General features: G+C 43.6%; 1 protein-coding gene and 1 long non-coding RNA gene across 2 annotated transcripts in view; one reads left to right on the top strand and one right to left on the bottom strand.

Moving 5' to 3' along the window:
- The window catches only part of cenpp (centromere protein P), a 418,874-nt gene that overhangs the window by 341,076 nt on the left and 57,615 nt on the right, over nucleotides 1–20,183 (bottom strand). Inside the window, exon 6 of the mRNA XM_070895399.1 lies at nucleotides 771–867. Within this exon, the coding sequence (XP_070751500.1) occupies nucleotides 771–867 (97 nt within the window). The remainder of the gene's footprint in view (nucleotides 1–770; nucleotides 868–20,183) is intronic.
- On the top strand, nucleotides 3,269–19,391 carry LOC139277231 (uncharacterized). Its single transcript, XR_011596056.1, has 3 exons — nucleotides 3,269–3,392; nucleotides 13,503–13,593; nucleotides 19,369–19,391. It is a non-coding gene; the product is annotated as an uncharacterized lncRNA (long non-coding RNA).

Below are 20,183 nucleotides of genomic sequence, written 5' to 3'. Positions count from 1 at the left end.
CCATTCTCATTCCATGCTTTGTATTATTAACTTTCTAAATCATTAATATTCCCCAACAGATAGAAATTATAATTTGTCAATGTATGTCTGAGAAGAGCTACAATAAATAATATTAATTCTGCACCAATCTGTTGAGCCTATTCAATACACAATGGTGAGAAAAATTCCCACTGCAATTTGGAAGAACCAACATATAGCTTTTTGAATTGGTCCTTCAGAAAGTATGTAATTATACTGAAACTATTATTGAGAAAAAGAGAAACCAGTTTGAAACATAATTAAGTTGCAAATATTTCTACATACTTGAAGTATGTTCTGGCATTGTAACCAGGGTTCTTCATTTCTCATGCTTCATTGATTATAGCACCTTATAGTGATGGTTTAAAAATAAAGGACCAGGAATTATCTAACAAAAAATGTAACACTCCCCCAACAGTAACACTACACATATTTCTGTTCATTTTGTGCACATACGTGCCTGTGTCGTGTGTTTCTATGTGTGTGTGTGGGGGGGGGGGGGGGGGGGGGAAGAAAGAGAAGTTAAGTTCTCCAACAGCCAGATTAGAAGAATCTGCTGAATATATGTGCTATCGGAAGAGAATGTGAAAATGATCAGTCTGTAAATTTACTGGTTGTTTTTTTAGGCCCAGTTTAATTTTAAGAAGCACATGCTGCTGATTTAAGTCTTCAAACTTCTGCACAAAATAGCTTTAAAATAGAAATTTACTGATGAGAACCTTTAGAATGAGATATTGGAATGCTTTTCCTACCTTGAAATGTCTGAAAGTGACTTGGCGATTCTCATACCATTTTGCAAAAACTGAGAGAGTTCTGAAAAATAGTAGGAGGTTCTTCTTTTCTTCAGCCCTACAAAACAGAATGTTGGTTGAATTGAAAAATATCAAAAAAGTCGAAATCTAGTTTCAAACACAAGTTCAAAGTTAATCCCATGCTAACATCCACTGCCCATCTAACAAGTTGTTGGCAACACAAGTTCTTACTTCACACCCATTTTAAACTCTATACAGAATGGGAAGCATTGGAATACTGTGTTTATTATAACAACTTTCATTTATATAGCGCCTTAATCAGAGAAAAACATGCCAAGGTGCTTCATAGAGTCATAATCAAAAAGGTGGTGCAGGGGCTGTCATCTGAATCACAAAAGCACAATGGGGTTTTAAGATTGTCCTTACAGTCCCCCCAACAACACACATATATGTGCATCATTCAGGGTGGAAAGTAGTCATACAGACAAGAAAAGTTCCAGATAAAACCATAGTCTGGGCTGACTGACTACTATTGTCAGGAACTTCCTGAGCTATAGTTTTTTCAGATTGGCTGAGCTTATGGTCATGCAAACATATAGGGGGTGAAATTGGGTAGCACCCCGTTTGGGGCAGTAACTTTAAAAAGTTTGGAAAATTAGCGCCAGGCTCAAATGATTTCAAACTTTTAAAAGATTTGGCGTTTGCGCTCCAGGAAGGAAGTGGAGTGCAATCGGCAGCAAGCATGGCAGAGTGGAGCAGTGCTGCACATTGGGCCGTGCAACACTGCCGCATTAAAAGGCTCCTTCCCGTCCTTAAAGGGAAGGGCCATCGCTACAGGCTCTGCAAAGGAAAAAAAAATTACCTTCTCCATGATGGCAGCTGCGATCCTGCCCAATCAGCTCGACACTCAAGCAGAGTGCCGAGCTGATCGATCGTGGTCAGGAACCCGCAAAAAAACCTTTGAGAGAGAAGGTACATTTTTTTTTTTTTAAATTTACCTCGACCACCTCGCCTTTAAGCATCACCCCCAAAGCAGCTGGCCGCCCGATGCACGACTCCTGAAGCTGTCGGTGTTTTCGCCCGACGATGCTGCAGGGCAGGGGGCAGAACGCAATTTTGGGTCCGGGGCACTACCGGGCTGATGACGTCACGCTCTCCGGGCGAAGGAGATCGGGGCGCAATGCCGTACCACCGCTGCAAAACTCCCGCCAAATTTAGCGGGAGTCGCTGATCATGCTGCGCCCAGTTGCAAACCCATTTCCGACTCCCGGAGACGCTAATGGGAGGCGCAAAGGAAACCAATTTCATGAAGAGGCAGGGAACATAGTTAAAGTGTTAAATGAGTACTTTGCATCTGTCTTCACAAAGGAAGCGGATGTTGTGACGGTTACATTGAGAGAGAAAAGGGCAGTATAATAATAGATAGAGAAGATGTTCTAAATAGATTAGTTTTACTGAAAGTTGGTAAGCAACCTGGTCCAGATGGAATACATCCTAATTTGCTGAAAGATGCAAGGGTAGAAATAGCAGAAGGATTGGTCACAATCTTTCAATCCACATTGGATACAGTAGTAGTGCCGGAGGACTGCAGGGCTGCTAATGTAATACAGTTCGGGTGTCCGAAGTCCGGAGTTCCGAAATTCGGAATGTTCCGAAATCCGGACACCGCGTTGATCTGTGGAGAGGCCGTCCGTAATACGGAAAATGCTCCGAAAATCGGACACCCATCCAAACTGATGACCGCCGCGAGCCGTGCCCAGGGAGGGGGGAAAACACCAAAAAAAATTCCAAACAACAAAAACTCACAAAACCCCCACCCACTAAATAGTCGAAAAAGGATCTAAAAACAAAAACTCCTCTTCTTGCAGGTATTCACACCCACGGGCACCGTTGCTCCTGGGGCGTCTTCCCTCGGCCAGAACATGGGCGTGTCAAAAGTCCAAAGCACAGCGCCCGAGGCACCCTCAGTCTTGCACGCAGGCAATCCGCCTAAAACCTCCGGCGCAAGACCCCGCGAAACTCCGCTAAGTCTGCTCTGCACTTCCCAAACGGCATAACACCTACACGAAACAGCCATCTGAAAACTGGACATGCACAGCGCAGTCATCCGGAATCGGCTCCACAAACTGGCCGGCACCTGCCCCCAAATCAAACTGCGCAAATATGGAGCTGCGATCGGATCGCAACTTCCCATGACCCCGAATCGAGCCAACCTGACCTCATCCACATGCATGCTATTAATATCTGATGACAATATTTTAGTGTAGGCTGTATTACAATTTTTCTGAACAAAAATAAATCAAACTAAAGAAGATTACAATAGAGAAAATACAATACCTGTATATATATTCTGCTCTTTCACAGAAAAATCCTCTCGCTTTTTCTCCCCCCCTCCTCAGGTTTTGCTGAAAGGTTGCGGATTTGGGACATCAGAAAGACGTTCCAAAATCCGGAACAGCCTCGGTCCCGAGGTTTCCAGATTTCAGACCCTTTACCTGTACCACTATTCAAGAAAGGGGAGAGGGATAAACCAGGAAACTACAGGACTGTCCGTCTAAGATCGGTGGTGGGGAAGTTATTGGAAATGATCATCAGGGACATCATAAACTTTCATTTGGAAAGGTATGGGTTAATCAAAGACAGCCAGCATGGATTTGTTAAAGGCATGTCATGTCTGACTAACTTAATTGAATTCTTTGATGAGGTAACAGAGGTGGTTACATGGAATATACAGCACAGAAACAGGCCATTAGGCCTAACCAGTCCATGTCAGCGCTTATACTCCTCTTGAGCCTCCTCATCTAACTCTATCAGCATAACCCTCTATTCCCTTCACTCTCATATGCTTATCCAACTTCCCCTTAAATGCATCTATACTAGTTCTACATCCTCACCACACTCTGGATGAAGAAGTTACTTCTGAATTCCTGATTTGAATTCTTGATGACTATCTTATATTAATGGCCTCTAGTTTTGCTCTTCCCTACAAGTGGAAACACTCTATATCAAGACCTTTCAGAATTTTAAAAAACTTTCTGCCTTCTCTTTTCAATAGAAAAAAAGAGACCCAGCCTGCTCATCCTTTCCTGATGGGTATAACCTTGCAGTTCTGGTATCATCTTTGTAAATCTTTTTTGCACCCTCTCCAGTGCCTCTATATCCTTTTTATAATATAGCAACCAGAACTGTACACAGTACTCCCAAGTGTGGTCTAACCAAGGTTCGATACAAGTTTAGCATAACTTCTCTACTTTTTGATTCTATCCCTCTAATAATAAACATTAGTGCTTGGTTTGCTTTTTAAAAAAAAAAATAGCCTTATTAACCTGTGTTGCCATTTTTAGTGATTTGTGTATTTGTACTCCCGATCCATTTGCTCCTTTACCCCAATTAGATTCTTATTTTCAAAGTAAAATATGACCTCATTTTTCCTACCAAATGTAATGCCACACACTTACCTGTGCTGAAATTAATTTGCCAATTATATGCCCATTCTGTAAGTTATTAATGTCTTGTAATTTGTTGCAATCCTCCTCAGCATTTACTATCCCCCGTCCCAATTTGGTGTCATCTGCAAAATTAGAAATTATGTTTTTGATTCCAAAGTCTAAAATGAACAGCAGTGCTCCCAGCACTGATTCTTGTGGGACCCCACTTTCCACCTTCTGCCACTCTGAATAGCTACTCTTCACTGCTATTCTCTGCTTTTTGTCTTGCAGCCAGCTAGCTACCCATTCTGCTATTTGACTTTGCATGCTCCAACTTTATTCTTTAGTTTGTTATGTGGCACTTTATCAAAAGCCTTTGGAAATCTAGATAAATTACATCGACTGCATTACCTTTGTCTACTCTCTGTTACTTATTCAAAGAATTCAATGAGGTTGGTCAAGCAAGATTTTCCCTTTTGAAATCCATGCTGACTATTCATTTAATAATGTAATTATTATATTATTGGTTTCTAGATGTTTTTCCATTTTTTTAGTTGTGATTCTATTATTCTTTCTTCCACCTATGTTAAGCTGACTGGTCTATAGTCCCTTGGACACGTTCCATCTCCCTTCTTAAACACAGATATAATATTGGGCCAAACATTGCGGTTGGAGAGAAATTTGTTTTTACGAAAGTACCTAGTGGTCCCAGATGAACGAACACTTGCGCTCCGAGGCCTAGCTGCGCAGCCCAGCGCAGAGGCCCACGTATTCCAGGAGTGTATGCGCATCCTGAGATCACGTGGGCCTGGACCACCAATCACAATATAGTATTCTCATTCATAGTATTGGGAGCTCTGAGCTCTCATTACTATCAATGAGAATACCCTTAAAATCAAATAAAATAAGAGCATAAATTTAAAAAAAAACACTTCTTTTTTAAAAAAATTAATAGAAATAGAAATAAATTAAATGTTGAGAAAAATTTCTATTTTTGAAATTAAAAAAAAATATTTTAATGGTGTTAAAAATAAACTTACAGCAGGCCTTACGACTGCTTTTACCAGGCATAAGAGTTTGAAGGCCCTTCTCCCGGTGATGCGTGTGATCTGTCAAACATTTTGAATGATCATAGGTGCCGGGTTCAGGCGGATGCGATTCACGTGCCTACACCCAGAACTTGCGGTGCCTCTTCGGGCACGTGCGCATATCGTACGCACCCGGAGAGGTCGCAATTTCAGGGCCATTAGCAATCTGCCAGTCCTCTAGCACTACACCTTTTTCTAACATATTAAATGTGTGTAATAGTGCCTCTACTATCTGTTCTCTAGATTCTTTTAAAATGCGTGGATACAGTCCATCCGGACCAGGGGTTTTATCCCCTTGGAGCTTGATTATGTAATATTTCTCTTCTTTTTATATTAAATGTGGTTATATCATTTCTAATCTCATTTTCTGATGTCATGTGCGCCTGACCCGTCACCCTGAATACTGAAGCACAATAATTATTTAATATTTCTGCCATTTTGCTGTCGCTGCCTGTGGTTTTATCCTGACCGTCCCTTAGTGGCCCTATTCCCATCCCAACTTTCCTTTTTTTTTATTTATGTGCCTACAGAATTTTGTTTTATGTCAAGGTTGTTCTTTGCCTTCCTAATTTTTTTTGATTTCTCTCCTCGTCTCTTCATATTCTCCCTTGTCATGCTCTCCCCTGCTGTCCATGTACTTAGTGTATGCCTCTTTCCTTACCCTCCATTTTTCCCTCGTGTGTTTATTCATGCATGGTGCCTTATTAGTGTTTAGTTTTTTTTTTAGCAAAATATATTTTGCCTGGACTGTTGAACAGTTTTAACTGTTTCCTATTTCTGTTCAACTTCATTGTTTGCCAATATTGTTGTCCATTTTATTTTCCCAAGTTCTAATCTCAGCCCTGCAAAATCAGCTTTCCTCCAATCTATTACCCTGCTCTTTGTCATGCTTATGGCCTTCTCAATTACTATCTTAATGCACATTATATTATGCCTAACTATTCCCCAACTTTTTCTTCTCTTATCTGCTCTAGTTCATTCCCTATTATTAGATTCAGTAGCAAATCCTCCCATGTCAGGCTACTTACATACTGGGTTAAAAAGCAGTCCTGTACACATTGTAGAAACTACATTCCCTTATGGACCTGTGAGGAAGCAGCGAGGAGCAGCAAGAATATAAACAGATGCAGGCAGAGAGAGAAAAAAAAATCCAGGAATGACGTCACAGGATTGCTAGTAACCGATTGTTTGGTAAAGGTCATACCATTTCTTTTTCTTCATGTTAGACGCCGGGGTTAAATTGTTGGTAAAGGATAAAGCAGGAGCTAGCAGAGTAGTAACTGCTAATACTACATTAAATTAGTAACTGTTCATAGAATCATAGAAATTTACAGCACAGAAGGAAGCCATTTTGGCCCATTGATTCCGCGCAGCCGACAAAGAACTATCCAGCCTAATCCCACTTTCCAGCTCCTGGACCTTAGCTCTGTAGGTTACAGCACTTCAAGTGTACATCCAAGCACTTTTTAAATGTGGTGGGGGTTTCTGACTCTACCACCCTTTCAGGCAGTGAGTTCCAGACCACCCACCACCCTCTGGTGAAGAAATCTCCCCTCAAAACCTATGAATTACTTTCAATCTATGGCCCCTGGTTGTTGACCCCTCGGTTAAAAGAAATAGGTCCTTCCTCTCTACTCTATCTAGGCCCCAAATAATTTAATCACCTCTAAGGTCTACCCTCAGTCTCCTCCGTACCAAAGAAAACAAACCTAACCTCTCCAATCTTTCCTCATAGCTAAAATTCTCCAGTCCTTGCAACATCCTCGTAAATCTCCTCTGTACTCTCTCCAGTGCAATCACATTTTTCCTGTAATGTGGTGATCAGAACTGCACGCAATACTCCAGCTGTGGCCAAACTAGTGTTCCATACAATTCAAACATAACCTCCCGCTGCTCTTGTATTCCATGCCTCGGCTAACAAAGGCAAGTATTCCATATGCCTTCTTAAGCACCTTATCTACCTGGCCTGCTACCTGTGGACTTGCACTCCAAGGTCCCTTTGTTCCTCTACGGTTCTCAGTATCCTACCATTTAATGTGTATTGCCTTGTCTGTTAGCCCTCCCCAAATGCATTACCTCACACTTCTCCAGATTGAATTCCACTTGCCACTGTTCTGCCCACCTGACCAGTTGATTGATATCTTCCTGCAGTCTACAGCTTTCTTCTTCAATATCGAATGATTTTAATATCATCTGAAAACTTCTTAATCATACCCCCTACATTCAAGTCTAAGTCATTGATATATACACCAAAAAAAGCAAGTGACCTCGTACTGAGCCCTGCGGAACCCCACTGGAAACAGCCTTCCAGTCACAAAAACACCCATGAACTTTGCTTCATGCCTCTGAGCCAATTTTGGATCCAACTTTCCACTTTGCCCTGGATCCCATGGGCTTTTACTTTCGTGACCAGTCTGCCATGTGGGACCTTATCAAAAGCTTTGCTAAAATCCATATACACGACATCAAAAGTAGTACCCTCATCGACCCTCATTGTTACCTCCTCAAAAAATTCACTCAAGTTAGTCAGACACGACCTTCCCTTAACAAATCTGTGCTGACTGTCCTTGATTTCTAAGTGTCTTTTCAAATGAAAATTTATCCTGTCCCTCAGAATTTTTCCAATAATTTTCCCACCACCGAGGTTAGGCTGACTGGCCTGTAATTACTATTCCTTTCTCCCTTTTTAAACAAAGATACAACATTGGCAGTCCTCCTGTACCACACATGTAGCCAGAAAGGATTGGAAAATGATGGTCAGAGCCTCTGCTATTTCCTCTTTTGCTTCTCTTATTAGCCTGGGATACATTTCATCCGGGCCTGGGGATTTATCCACTTTCAAAGCTGCTAAGCCCCTTAATACTTCCTCTCTCACTATGTTTATTTAATTTAATATTTAACACTCCTCCTCCAATAGCAATGTCTGCATCACCCCCTCTCTTTTGTGAACACAGGCACAAAGCATTCATCAAGAACCATACTCACGTCTTCCGCCTCCACACACACATTACCTTTGTGGTCTCTAATAGGCTCTACTCTTTCTTTAGTTATCCTCTTGCTCGAAATGTATTGAGAAAACATCTTTCGGCTTTCCTTGATTTTACTTGCCAAAATGTTTTCATGCCCTCGCTTTACTTTCCTAATTTCCTTTTTAATTGCACCCCTGCACTTTCTATACTCCTCTGGAGTTTCTGCAGTTTTGAGCCCTCGGTATCTGTCACAAGCCTCCCTTTTTAATCTTTATCCTACCCTGTATGTTCCTCGACATCCAGGGGGCTTTAGATTTGTTAATTCCACTCTTTTTCTTTCAGGGAACATACTTGGCCTGAACCCTCAGGATCGACTCTTTGAATACCTCCCACTGCTCTGACACTGATTTACTTGCAAGTAGGTTTCCAGTCCACTTTGGCTAAATCGCATCTCAGCTGAGCAAAATTGTTTATTCCCCAATTGAGAACTTTTATTCCTGGTCCATCTTTGTCCTTTACCATAACTACGCTAAATCTAACTGAATTATGATCATAAGCACCAAAATGCTCTCTCACGGCTACCTCTTTCACCTGCCCAAAAACAAAGTCCAGAACCATCCTTGTTGGGCCTGTTACATACTGGCTAACAAAGTTCTCCTGATGCATTTTAGGAATTCGGCACCCTCTATACCATTCACACTAATTTTAATCCCAGTTAATATTAGGGTAGTTGAAATCCCCTATTATTACCCTATAGTTTTTGCACTTGTCGGAAATTTGCCTACATTTTTGCTCTTCTATCTCCCTCTGAATGGGGGTCTATAATACACTCCCAGCAGTGTGGCTGCCCCTTTTTTGTTCTTCAATTCAACACATATGGCCTGATTTGATCATCCTTCTAAAATATCATCCCCCTCACAACTGTAATAGTTTCTTTAATCAATACTGTGATTCCCCCCTTCCTTTTTTACCCCCCTCTCTAACCCGTCAAAAAACCCTGCAACCAGGAATGTTGAGCTGCCATACCTGCCCTTCTTTCAGCAAGAGCTATAATATACTCCCAAGAGCTCTCAGCTCATCTTCCTTATTCCCTATACTCCTTGCATTGAAGCATGTACCATTTAGTACTGCCAAACTCCCTGGTTCTTTATTTTCTAGCCCTCGTTTCCTCTGTCTTCCAAATTCATTTTCTACTTTCCTGCTTTCCAATTTCAGCTTTGCTTCTCTTCTTTCTGAATCTATTCTCAGGTTCCCATCCCCCTGCCAAGCTAGTTTAAACCCTCCCCAACAGCAGTAGCAACCCTCCCTGCGAAAATGCGGCAGTACAGAGGGACCCGGGGGTCCTTGTGCATGAAACACAAGAAGTTAGTATGCAGGTACAGCAAGTAATCAGGAAGGCAAATGGAATGTTTGCCTTTATTGCAATGATGATGGAGTATAAAAGTAGGGATGTCCTGCTACAACTGTACAGGGTATTGGTGAGGCCACACATGGAGTACTGTGTACAGTTTTGTTTTCCTTATTTAAGGAGGGATATACTTGCATTGGAGGCAGTTCAGGGAAGGTTCACTCAGTTGATTCCTGAGATGAAGGGGTTGACATGAAGAAAGGTTGAGCCTATACTCATTGGAGTTTAGAAGAATGGGAGGTGATCTTATTGAAACATACAAGATACTGAGAGGGCGCGACAAAGTAGATGTAGAGAGGATGTTTCCACTCATGGGGGAATCTAGAACTAGGGGCATAGTTTCAGAGTAATGGGTCGCCCATTTAGAACTGAGATGAGGAGGAATTTCTTCTCTGAGGGTCATAAATCTGTGGAATTCTCTGCCCCAGAGAGTTGTGGAGCCTGGGTCAATGAATATATTTAAGGTAGAGATAGAAAGATTTTTGAACGATAAGGGAGTAAAGGGAGCGGGCAAGGAAATGGAGCTGAGCCATAGATCAGGTCTATTAAATGGCAGAGCAGGCTCGAGGGGCCAAATGGCCTACTCCTGCTCCTATTTCTTATGTTCTTAACTTCCTTAGTTAGCCACGGATGGTTCATCCTTCTCGTAGAGTCTTTCTTTCTCAATGCAATATATCTTCGTTGAGAATTATGAAATATCTCCTTGAATGTCTGCCACTGCTCATCTACCGTCTTACCTTTTAATCTATTTTCCCAGTCCACTTTAGCCAACTCTGTCTTCATACCTTTGTAATTGCATTTATTTAGGTTTAAGGCACTAGTTTCAGACCCAAGTTTCTCGCCTCAAACTGAATGTAAAATTCTATCATGTTATGATCACTCTTCCCTCGAGGATCCTTTACTATGAGATCATTAATTAATCCTGTCTCAATTCACATTACCAGATCTAAAGTAGCCTGTTCCCTGGTTGGTTCCACAATGTATTATTCCAGGAAACTGTCCCAAATACACTCTATGAACTTGTCCTTAAGACTACCTTTGCCAATTTGATTTGTCCAATCTATATGAAGATTAAATACAATGATTGCAGTACCTCTCTTACAAACCCTCATTATTTCTTGATTTATACTCTGTCCTACAGTGTAGCTACTGTTAGGCGGCTGATGGGAATAGTCTATCAGTGACTTCTTTCCCTTGCTATTTCTTATCTCCATCCAAACTGATTCTACATCTTGATCTTCCGAACTAAGATCATTTCTCACTACTGTACTGATCTCATCCTTTATTAACAGAGCTATCCCACCTCCTTTTCCTTTCTGCCTATCCTTCGGAAATGTCAAGTACCCCTGAATATTCAGTTTCTAGGCTTGGTCACCTTGCAACCATGTCTTTGTAATGGCTATCAGATCATACCCATTTATTTTTATTTGTGCCATCAATTCATCTATCTTGTTATGAATGCTGCGTTCCTTCAGATAAAGGGCCTTTAATTTTGTCTTTTTACCATTGCGATTTTTCCCTACTCTGACCCTATTTGCTGGTGCACTCTTATGTTTGTACGCTCTGTACCTTCCTGTCACACTCTGGTTATCATTACCCATATTGCTACCCTACACTATTGCCTTGTCCTTTCTCTTTAACTTTCTAAATTTCTCCTCACCTAACGCTCTCCCCCCCCCATTTTTTTGAGTTTAAAGCCCTATCGACAGCCCGTGTTATTCAATTCATCAGGACACTGGTCCCAGACAGGTTTATGTGGAGCCCGTCCCGACAGAACAGCTCCCTCTTTCCCCAGTACTGGTGCCAGTGTCCCATGAATTGAAACTCCTTCTTCCCACTCCACTCTTTGAGCCATGCATTTAACTCTCCGATCTGCTTGACCCTATGCCAATTTGCGCGTGGCTCAAGTCGTAATCCAGAGATTATTACCCTTGAGGTTCTGCTTATTGATTTATATCCTAGCTCCTCAAACTCCCTCAGCAGAACCTCATTCTTAGTTCTGCCTATGAGTAGCAACAGAGTAACAAAACAAAATAAAAGACACAAACTGGTGCCGTTAGACGTGGATCTCATGATCTGCACAGCAGCAGAAAGGCTCCAAAACATCGTCAAGGTTAGTTTACTTGTGATTTTTCCCTGGCAGTGTTGTTAGTGCTAGCCCACTCCAGGTGTGTGTTGCAGTATGCAAATAATGCACAATTTCTTAGAAGACTATCTGCCTATATTGCAGCAGATATAAATTAAAAAGTTAAAAAGAATGAACTATGTCAAGTAAGTCAAAGTTAAGAAATGCAAAGTTAGCAAAATATGTGCCTTTTTTTCTTCACAATACCAGAATCAGAACATTATATCTGAGATCAGAAAAAATTGCTGTATTTCTCTTGCAACATCAATTTGAAAGAGTAAAAGAGAAAGAGTTTTATATGAGCATAAATTCAACCTAACTTTGCTTATATGAACTCTCACTTTTTCCAGAAAATGTGATATACCCACAGGGATCTCGGTAATCAAGAGTGTGCTGTAACAAATACTGTGCAGCTTGCACATTCTTGCCTTTTTTGGCACTGGCCTAAACTAAACTTTAATACTTGAGTACTTCCTAGCTCCCAAATTAACAGAATTTCCCCCCTACACTTTTAATTTCCTCCCCTCCTGAAGGTAGCATCACCTCTTGGAATTGGAGTATAAATTCTCCAAACCCATGTTCCCAGTCAGGAGCCACACTTGCGGTAAGCACAGGAGCACAACACATTATAACAGCAATTCTCCGACCCATACTCCCTTTGACTATAGCTCCCTGCTGGGCACACGTTTGGCTAATTTACCCCACAGCTCCATGGGCGGAAGCTACTTATTGATATCTCATCCCATGCTGCGTGTGCAAGCCTAGACTGCGTCCGTAGGCCAATCATCAGTGAGGCCCATCACACCCAAGCCTAATCCTCTCCTCATCTGATGCCGATTCACACATGTACTTTTATCAAAAATTATTGGATAAGTGACAAGAGCTGTGAACATTGGTCATTATTTATCTTCTCTCATTCAGAAATAATAGACCAATAAGAGCACACTCTCTGTTGTCCCAGCAGGGCACAAATTATACTCTAGGTTGGGGACTTCAATGTCTATCACCAAGAGTGACTCGGTAGGACCACCACTGTCTGAGCTCGCTCAAGTCGAGATGACAAAGGCAAGGGTGAAGGTTTCAGCAGCTGATAAGCTGAGGCACGAGCGGAGTCAAGCAACGTTATGGTGAGATCGTGGGCCAAGCAACTTGCTCGCAGGCCTCTATGCTATATCTTGCTGCTGAAGCAACCAAATGAAAAATAAACCTGTCCATTAGGATAACAGAAAACACAATGGGGGTGAAATTAGTCTTGGGCGGTAGTGTAAAATGGCTGACAGTAAATCGACATCACAAGACAATTTTTTTTCTGTCAATTTCAATCGGGCAGCGTGTAAAATGGGTTCCTAATTCAGCATTGCCCATCTTGCACTACCACCTAAGACCAAGTTCACACCCAATTCAACAGATACAGCAGAACTAGTGGAAAAAAATATCCCATGTGAAACATATTACATCGATGTGAAAACCATAAATATTTGAATGAGGTATTACGTTCTTAAGAAAATATATATTCTCAGGAGAATAAAAAAAAACATGCCCAAATACGCTGACACTTTTGGCTAAGATTTATTACCCAACTGTATTTAATTTTCCTTCACAATTTTGCCAACATAAAGTCCTCATTCAACTTGATACTTTCCAGATGTGCCTAAATGTTGCCAAGTTACATAACATTTTGGCATACTATAAATGCAAAGCAACTTTTTTTCAGACACATCAAGCTGTATACAACACTTTCCATGTTCCAATGAGGTGTCTGCAACTCCGATTGCAAAGAAATGATGGAGGAAGAAGTCCCAAGGGTAATATATTTTATACAAAATACTCCTCTCTTTCATACTTAAAAAATGCAAATCAGGACAGATTTTTTACCACATTGTTCAGTCACCCCATACAGAAAGATGTTTTTTTTTAAACAGAACAAAACTGTGAACATAAAATAAAATGTTTACATACAGCCATAATTAAAATACAGATGATTGAGATTTCTTGCTGATTTTAGATTTTGTTTTAAGCAAATCTGCATGTATTTGGATTGTACATTGGCCATCCATTATTCCAGTTATATTTAGTTAAAGCAATGAATGTTTCACCGTTAACAACTTGCATATACAGTTCACATTTAATGAAGAAAAATTCCCCCAGGTGCTTTACAGAAGTGTAATTAGACAAAACTGGATGGCAAGACAAAGCAGTAGATACTTGGAAGGGTTAAAGAACTGGGCTATAACGAGGGCCTTAAAGGGAGAGAGAGTGGGTGGAGAGGCAGAGTGCTGGGGGAGGGAATTCCAGAGTGTTGAGCCGAAATCACTGCAGGCACGCTACCAATGATGGGACAAAGGGAGGGGTGAATGCACAAAAGATCAGAATCAGAGGAAGTGCGTTTGGGGAGGATTGTAGGGCTGGAGGCGATTACTGAGAAATGCTTACTGAGGGATTCTATCCATTTAAAAAATCTTGGCCCAATAATTCGAGTACTTACCGCTCTCCAGTAAAGCCCGCTTCTTTAAAAAAGGCGGCTTCCTCACTTCCGCCCGCGGCACGAGACTTGGCAGCCACCATTTTGGTGAGGGCCATAGCACTGCCGCTAGCAGCACTGGCCCTCGAAATGCAAAACAGCAGAACGTAATGTCAATCATCGTGCCAACTTGACGGCAGACTCTGCAAGCTTGGACTTTTGCGCTGACTTAACACCGGGTCCTAAGCTCGCTCAGAAAAGCAAGCGTGCAGCAGACCTACAGAGATACTGTCAGCGCTACTTAAAGAGAGACACACATCTTTCAGGCAAGTTTGTATTTAAGCTTTTGGACTGGATTTTTTTATATTTTACTGAAGTAGTGGCATGGTGCAATAGATGTCAAAAGTTTTTAAAGTGCTGCTGGATGCTTGCAAGGCCTCAGATGGTAATGGAAGGCCTCTGAAAAGACAATGCTGGAAATACTCAGCAGGTCAGGCAGTACCCGTGGAGAGAGAAAAAGAGAGTTCACCTATCACCTTTAGATATTGCCTGACTTGCTGAGTATTTCCAGCATTTTCTGCTTTTATTTCAAATTTCCAGCATCCACTTAGAGAGAAGGGGAAGATGCAGAAGAGGAGGAAGCAGAAGGAAAGATGCAATCCAGACAGCCCCTTTCCAGCTGGGATATCTGGGATGGAATCATGTGCCTGTGGTACCAGTGAACACAACCCCAGTTTCCCTTTCAACATTTGTCCCACACCTTACCTTCCTTCTGTTACCAACCACCACTGTGTCCTCTAGGCCACAATGCTGGCATAAAAGGCACCACACAAAGCAAATTTTCCAATCCAACTTTGTACATCTATCCATCCAATATGACATCAAGAAATCAACTAATCAACCTTATGCATTCCCTTAGCGACTGTCTTGTGTGCGCCTTTGCCTATCCTACTGATGTCACGCAGTGCTACCCCAGTGGCTGCAGCATGGCTGGTGGAAGGCTGTTGACTTTCAGCGCGAAACACTGCAGATGGCCTTGCAGGACAAGTTCAAGGGGCTGATGGCTGGGAGTGCCAAATCGAGTGACGGTGCATCATCATCATCATCTTCACTCTCCTCTTCTTTGTCAACCACTGGCTGGTTAGGCTGCATTTCTTGGGTGTGTGAAATGAGGAAGCCACAAGGGTTGAATTGTGGTGAGGGGAGGTCAGGAAAGCAAGAGGTGCATGCAAGAAGGAGGATAATGTATGAGGATACCAGCATCTTGTATCCTTTCAGCCCCGCCACTGGTCAAGTGTTCAGCCATGACCCTGCCAAGAATGGCCTGCACTGTCTCCTCCAAGGGGGTGAGGTGAGGCTAGGAATGGAAGATGCGCCTCATGATTAGTGCAGATTGTTGGGTGAGTGATTGGGGGGGGGGGGGGGGGGATGGAGGCAGTGCAATGAGCAGTGTGCGAGGCTAGTGGTGCAGTTACATAAGAAATAGGAACAGGAGTAGGCCATACGGCCCCTCGAGCTTGCTTTTGAAGATGCATTCATTGACCTTGACCACTGGTCTGAGGTCATGAACCTTCTTTGGGCACTGGAGCCAGGCCGTGGGGCGACACTGCTGGTAGTGATGGCCTCGGTGATCTGGTCCCATATTGTTCTTTCTGCAGGGCCTCCTTGCGCCTGTGGGAGGAGCACCTCGCTTGCAGTGTTGACCCCCTGCACAAAGCTGGAGTGATTGTGTGCGAGACCCTGGGTGCCTCTTCCCTGGCTTGTTGTGTTAGTGCTGAAGCAATTTTATCATTTTTTTAGGTGCGGAAGGCAATCAGCTTTAAGAGCTGAAGACTGCCATTTGGGAATTATTTTTAATATTTTATTTTCAGAAGGCAGATGAGTTCAAAGGAAGTAAAAATAATTTTAAAATAGGTAGATTTTGTGTTTTTCATTTTGGAAGGCAGTTCCCCTTTAAGGGACCAACACTGCTTTCTAAAATGGCAGGCTAGCTTCAAGAGAATGCTGTTCTTGCTCCAGGGACTCTACGGCCACGATACGTTGGGTCTCCTGCTGAGAGTAGCACCCGAAAACCAGCCTTATATGGTAAGTTTAGCGCTGAGCTAATGTTAACAGCAGGCAGCACCAAAATACCGGTGCTACCTGCGGTCTTAGGCCCCAAAATTCCACATTGTTAATCTTAAATAGCGCGAAAAAAAGGCAGACGATTTTTTAAGCCGAAGTAGCGCCAAAAAAAGTCCGAAATTTCCCCATTTTTCTTTTTGAATTTGGCGCCACGCGGAAAAACCTTAGCTTCTGTGGGTGGAGCTAAGTGATAGCACTGAAAAACTGAGGCTTGTTTTCTGCACATGCCCAAGTATTTAGGTTTCCAGGGTAAAGTGTAATTGGAGAGCCTAACTCTGTAGCTCACTTGTGCTGATTTTTTCTGTGCCAACCCGCTGAGATTTCCAGCATTTTCTGATTTTATTCAAGCATCCAATATTTTGCTTTTGTATCCATGCTGTACCTGCCCTGGGAGCATTTTGATGCTGAACCTCCCCATCCCAGCTGACGGCTTGCAAATTGCCCGCTGCAGCTGCCCCTATCCCTAGCCGAATGACCTCCACAGCCACCCCTATCACTGGCCGAAAGGCCCCCCCACTGCCGCCCCTATCCTTGGCCGAAAGACCCCTCGCTGCTGCTCCTATCCCGGGCCGAAAGGCCCCCCGTTGCCGCCCCTATCCCAGGCCGAAAGGCCCCCCATTGCCGCCCCTATCCCTGGCCGAAAGGCCCCCCGTTGCCGCCCCTATCCCTGGCCGAAAGGCCCCCCGTTGCCGCCCCTATCCCAGGCCGAAAGGCCCCCCGTTGCCGCCCCTATCCCAGGCCGAAAGGCCCCCCGTTGCCGCCCCTATCCCAGGCCGAAAGCCCCCCCCCCCCGTTGCCGCCCCTATCCCTGGCCGAAAGGCTCCCCGTTGCCGCCCCTATCCCAGGCCGAAAGCCCCCCGTTGCCGCCCCTATCCCAGGCCGAAAGCCCCCCCCCCCCCCCCCCCCCGTTGCCGCCCCTATCCCTGGCCGAAAGGCTCCCTGTTGCCGCCCCTATCCCAGGCCGAAAGCCCCCACCCCCCCCCCCGTTGCCGCCCCTATCCCTGGCCGAAAGGCCCCCCATTGCCGCCCCTAGCCCTGGCCGAAAGGCCCCCCGTTGCTGCCCCATCCCAAGCCGAAAGGCCCCCCGCAGCCACCCCCTATCGCTGGTCGAAAGGCCCCCCACTGCCGCTCCTTTCCCTGGCCGAAAGGCCCCCCGCTGCCGCCCCTAGCTTGGCCGAAAGACCCTCCATTGCCGCCCCTATCCCTGGCCGAAAGGCCCCCCACTGCTGCCCCTATCCCTGGTCGAAAGGCCCCCCCCAATGCCGCTCCTATCTTGGCCGAAAGGGCCCCCGTTGCCGCCCCTATCCCTGGCCGAAAGGCCCCCAATTGCCGCCCCTATCCCTGGCTGAAAGGCCCCTAATTGCTGCCCCTATCCCTGGCCGAAAGGCCCCCGATTGCCGCCCCTATCCCTAGTTGAAAGGCCCCTTGCTGCCGCCCTTCTTCCAGGCTTTGCTTCCACCTCCTCTTCCTGCCCGGACTTCTTTCAAAGCCAAGCGCCAAGCTCCAAGCTCCTGTGTCTGGCCAAGGGACTGACCCAGTGTGCCTCGAGCCTGGTGAGCAGCGGTTCGGTGGTGGAACTTCAACTCACAATTTACTGCAATAAATAAAGTTTCTCTTTTCCCTCCGCACAAACAAACATTTTTAATTAGTTTGGATATAATATAAGTCGTCTTCCCTCCCTCCCTCACATCCAATAAACAAGATGGCATCTGTAACACCGATTTCTATCTGACTCCGACTTGGTAAAGTAAGGTTTTACAATTTTTTTTTAAATCCTTATTGGCGAAACTTGCAAAAATGGCGTTATGGGTGGGTTTGAACCCGAGTGAAGTCATAAAAAAGTTAATAGATAACAGCCAATTTTTTTGGTTAAGCACGCGTTCTAACATTGGCAAAACTTGCAAAATTAAGTTAGCTCCAAAAAAAAACATGGTGGCGAATTTTGGGCCCTTAATTTGGATGGCTGTTAACTGTGGCCTACGGTAGCACCTGCAGGTTTTTGGCCCGTTTAGACAGTAAAACTTTGAAAACTACATTTTCAAATTTTGCCCCACTGTAGAAAACTAAGAGAAAAAAAATAATGCCCCTGAAATTCCGGCCTCTCAGAGTGGGTATGATATCTGCACATGCCCAAAGAGGCCCCGCAAGTTCCAGGTTTAGGCACACGAAGCACATATGCCTGAACCAGGTACTTGTGATCTGTCAAAATGTCTTTGACAGTTCACATGCATCCCCGGGAGAAGGGCCTTCGCGGGTGGAGATTTGGGCGATTTGCCCAATTCTTGCCCAGCGAATGTCCTTCAAACTCTAACAGATGGAAAAATAATAACATTTATTTTTTCTATTAAAAACCATGCTTATGAAGGTAAGGTTTATTTAACACTATTAAAACATTTGTTTTTAATTTTCAAAAAAATACATTTTTCCTTAAAACATTTAATTTAATGCAATTTCTATTCAATTTTTAAAAATGAAGTGTTTTTTTTTTTAAATTTATGTTTGTGTTTTATTTGATTTTAAGGGTATTTTCATTGATAGGAATGAGAATACTACATTGTGATTGGTGGTCCAGGTCCATGTGATCCCAGGAAGCGCTTAAGCTCCTGGGATGCAGGGGCCTCTGCGCTGGGCTGCGCAGTTAGGATTCGGACCCGAAGTGTTCATTGGAGCGGGACCGCCAGGTACATTAGAGTTTTTTATTTTTGGTCGCAGGCATCCGCCCACGGGAAGCTTCTGGTCGTCATTTTTGGCCCAATCTGGAAAATATTTAGCAATTAATTATTTATATCTAATTAATAGATAAAGATTTAAAATCAATTAGAGTGATCGTCTTTTCTAAAATGACTGCAATGTCAGGTTTCCTGATTAACTAAGTGCTGGGCTGTCACTGACTCTGTGGTACTGAAGAATTCCACCATAAATGTTTACCTACTTTTCTCTTTCAGCTGCTGACTGACCTGTTGGTTCTTATCCTACATTTTTGTTTGTATTTCAGATTTTCAGCACACGTTTGATTTACAGCACAATTTTGGGGGCTTGGAAGTAATGGGAGGGATCATCGGTTCGTCTCAGTGGGGGCAGGTGGTGGTCTTGTGGCCAGGGTCTGAGAGCTTTGGCTGTAAGCGGGGTGAGGTGCTCAAAAAATGTTACAGCATTGAGAATACTGCTAGAGTTTCTCTAAACTGTAGGAGACCCTGGAATCTGATAGCATTGGAGGTTTAGCACTGGTGAAATGTTCGGGTCTTGCAGCATCAAGGAGCGGGTGGGCAATCTCCAGAGATTGGAGACACTAAGAGAAGGTTCCTTTGGTCTCCAAGCACTATGAGAGCTTTGAGGAGTTCCTGCAGCTTAGCAGCAATAGGGAACTCAGTGCTTATGGTAGCACTATGGAGATACCATGCCATTGGAACTCACAAAGATCGAGTATCAGAACTGTCAGGGAGAGGCTTCAGGTATACATGATGCAGGACGGGTGGGCTTCAGTGATATGGGAGGGGCCTGGGTCTTGGAGCACTGGGAAAGAAGCCCCTTATAACTGCAAGCAACAACTTATATTTATATAGCGCCTTTAACGTAGTAAAACGTCGCAAGGCACTTCACAGGAGCATTATAAGACAAAAAATTTGAGACGGAGCCACATAAAGAGAAATTAGAGCAGATGACCAAAAGCTTGGTCAAAGAGGTAGGTTTTAAGGAGTGTCTTAAATGAAGAAAAAGAGGTAGAGAGGTTTAAGGATGGAATTCCAAAGCTTAGGGCCTAGCCAACAGAAGCCACCAATGGTTGAGCGATTATAATCAGGGTGCTCAAGA

This window comes from Pristiophorus japonicus, chromosome 12 (genome assembly GCF_044704955.1).
Source record: "Pristiophorus japonicus isolate sPriJap1 chromosome 12, sPriJap1.hap1, whole genome shotgun sequence".
NCBI classification, from domain to species: domain Eukaryota; kingdom Metazoa; phylum Chordata; class Chondrichthyes; family Pristiophoridae; genus Pristiophorus; species Pristiophorus japonicus.
This window is presented reverse-complemented; position numbering and strand designations above follow the sequence as displayed.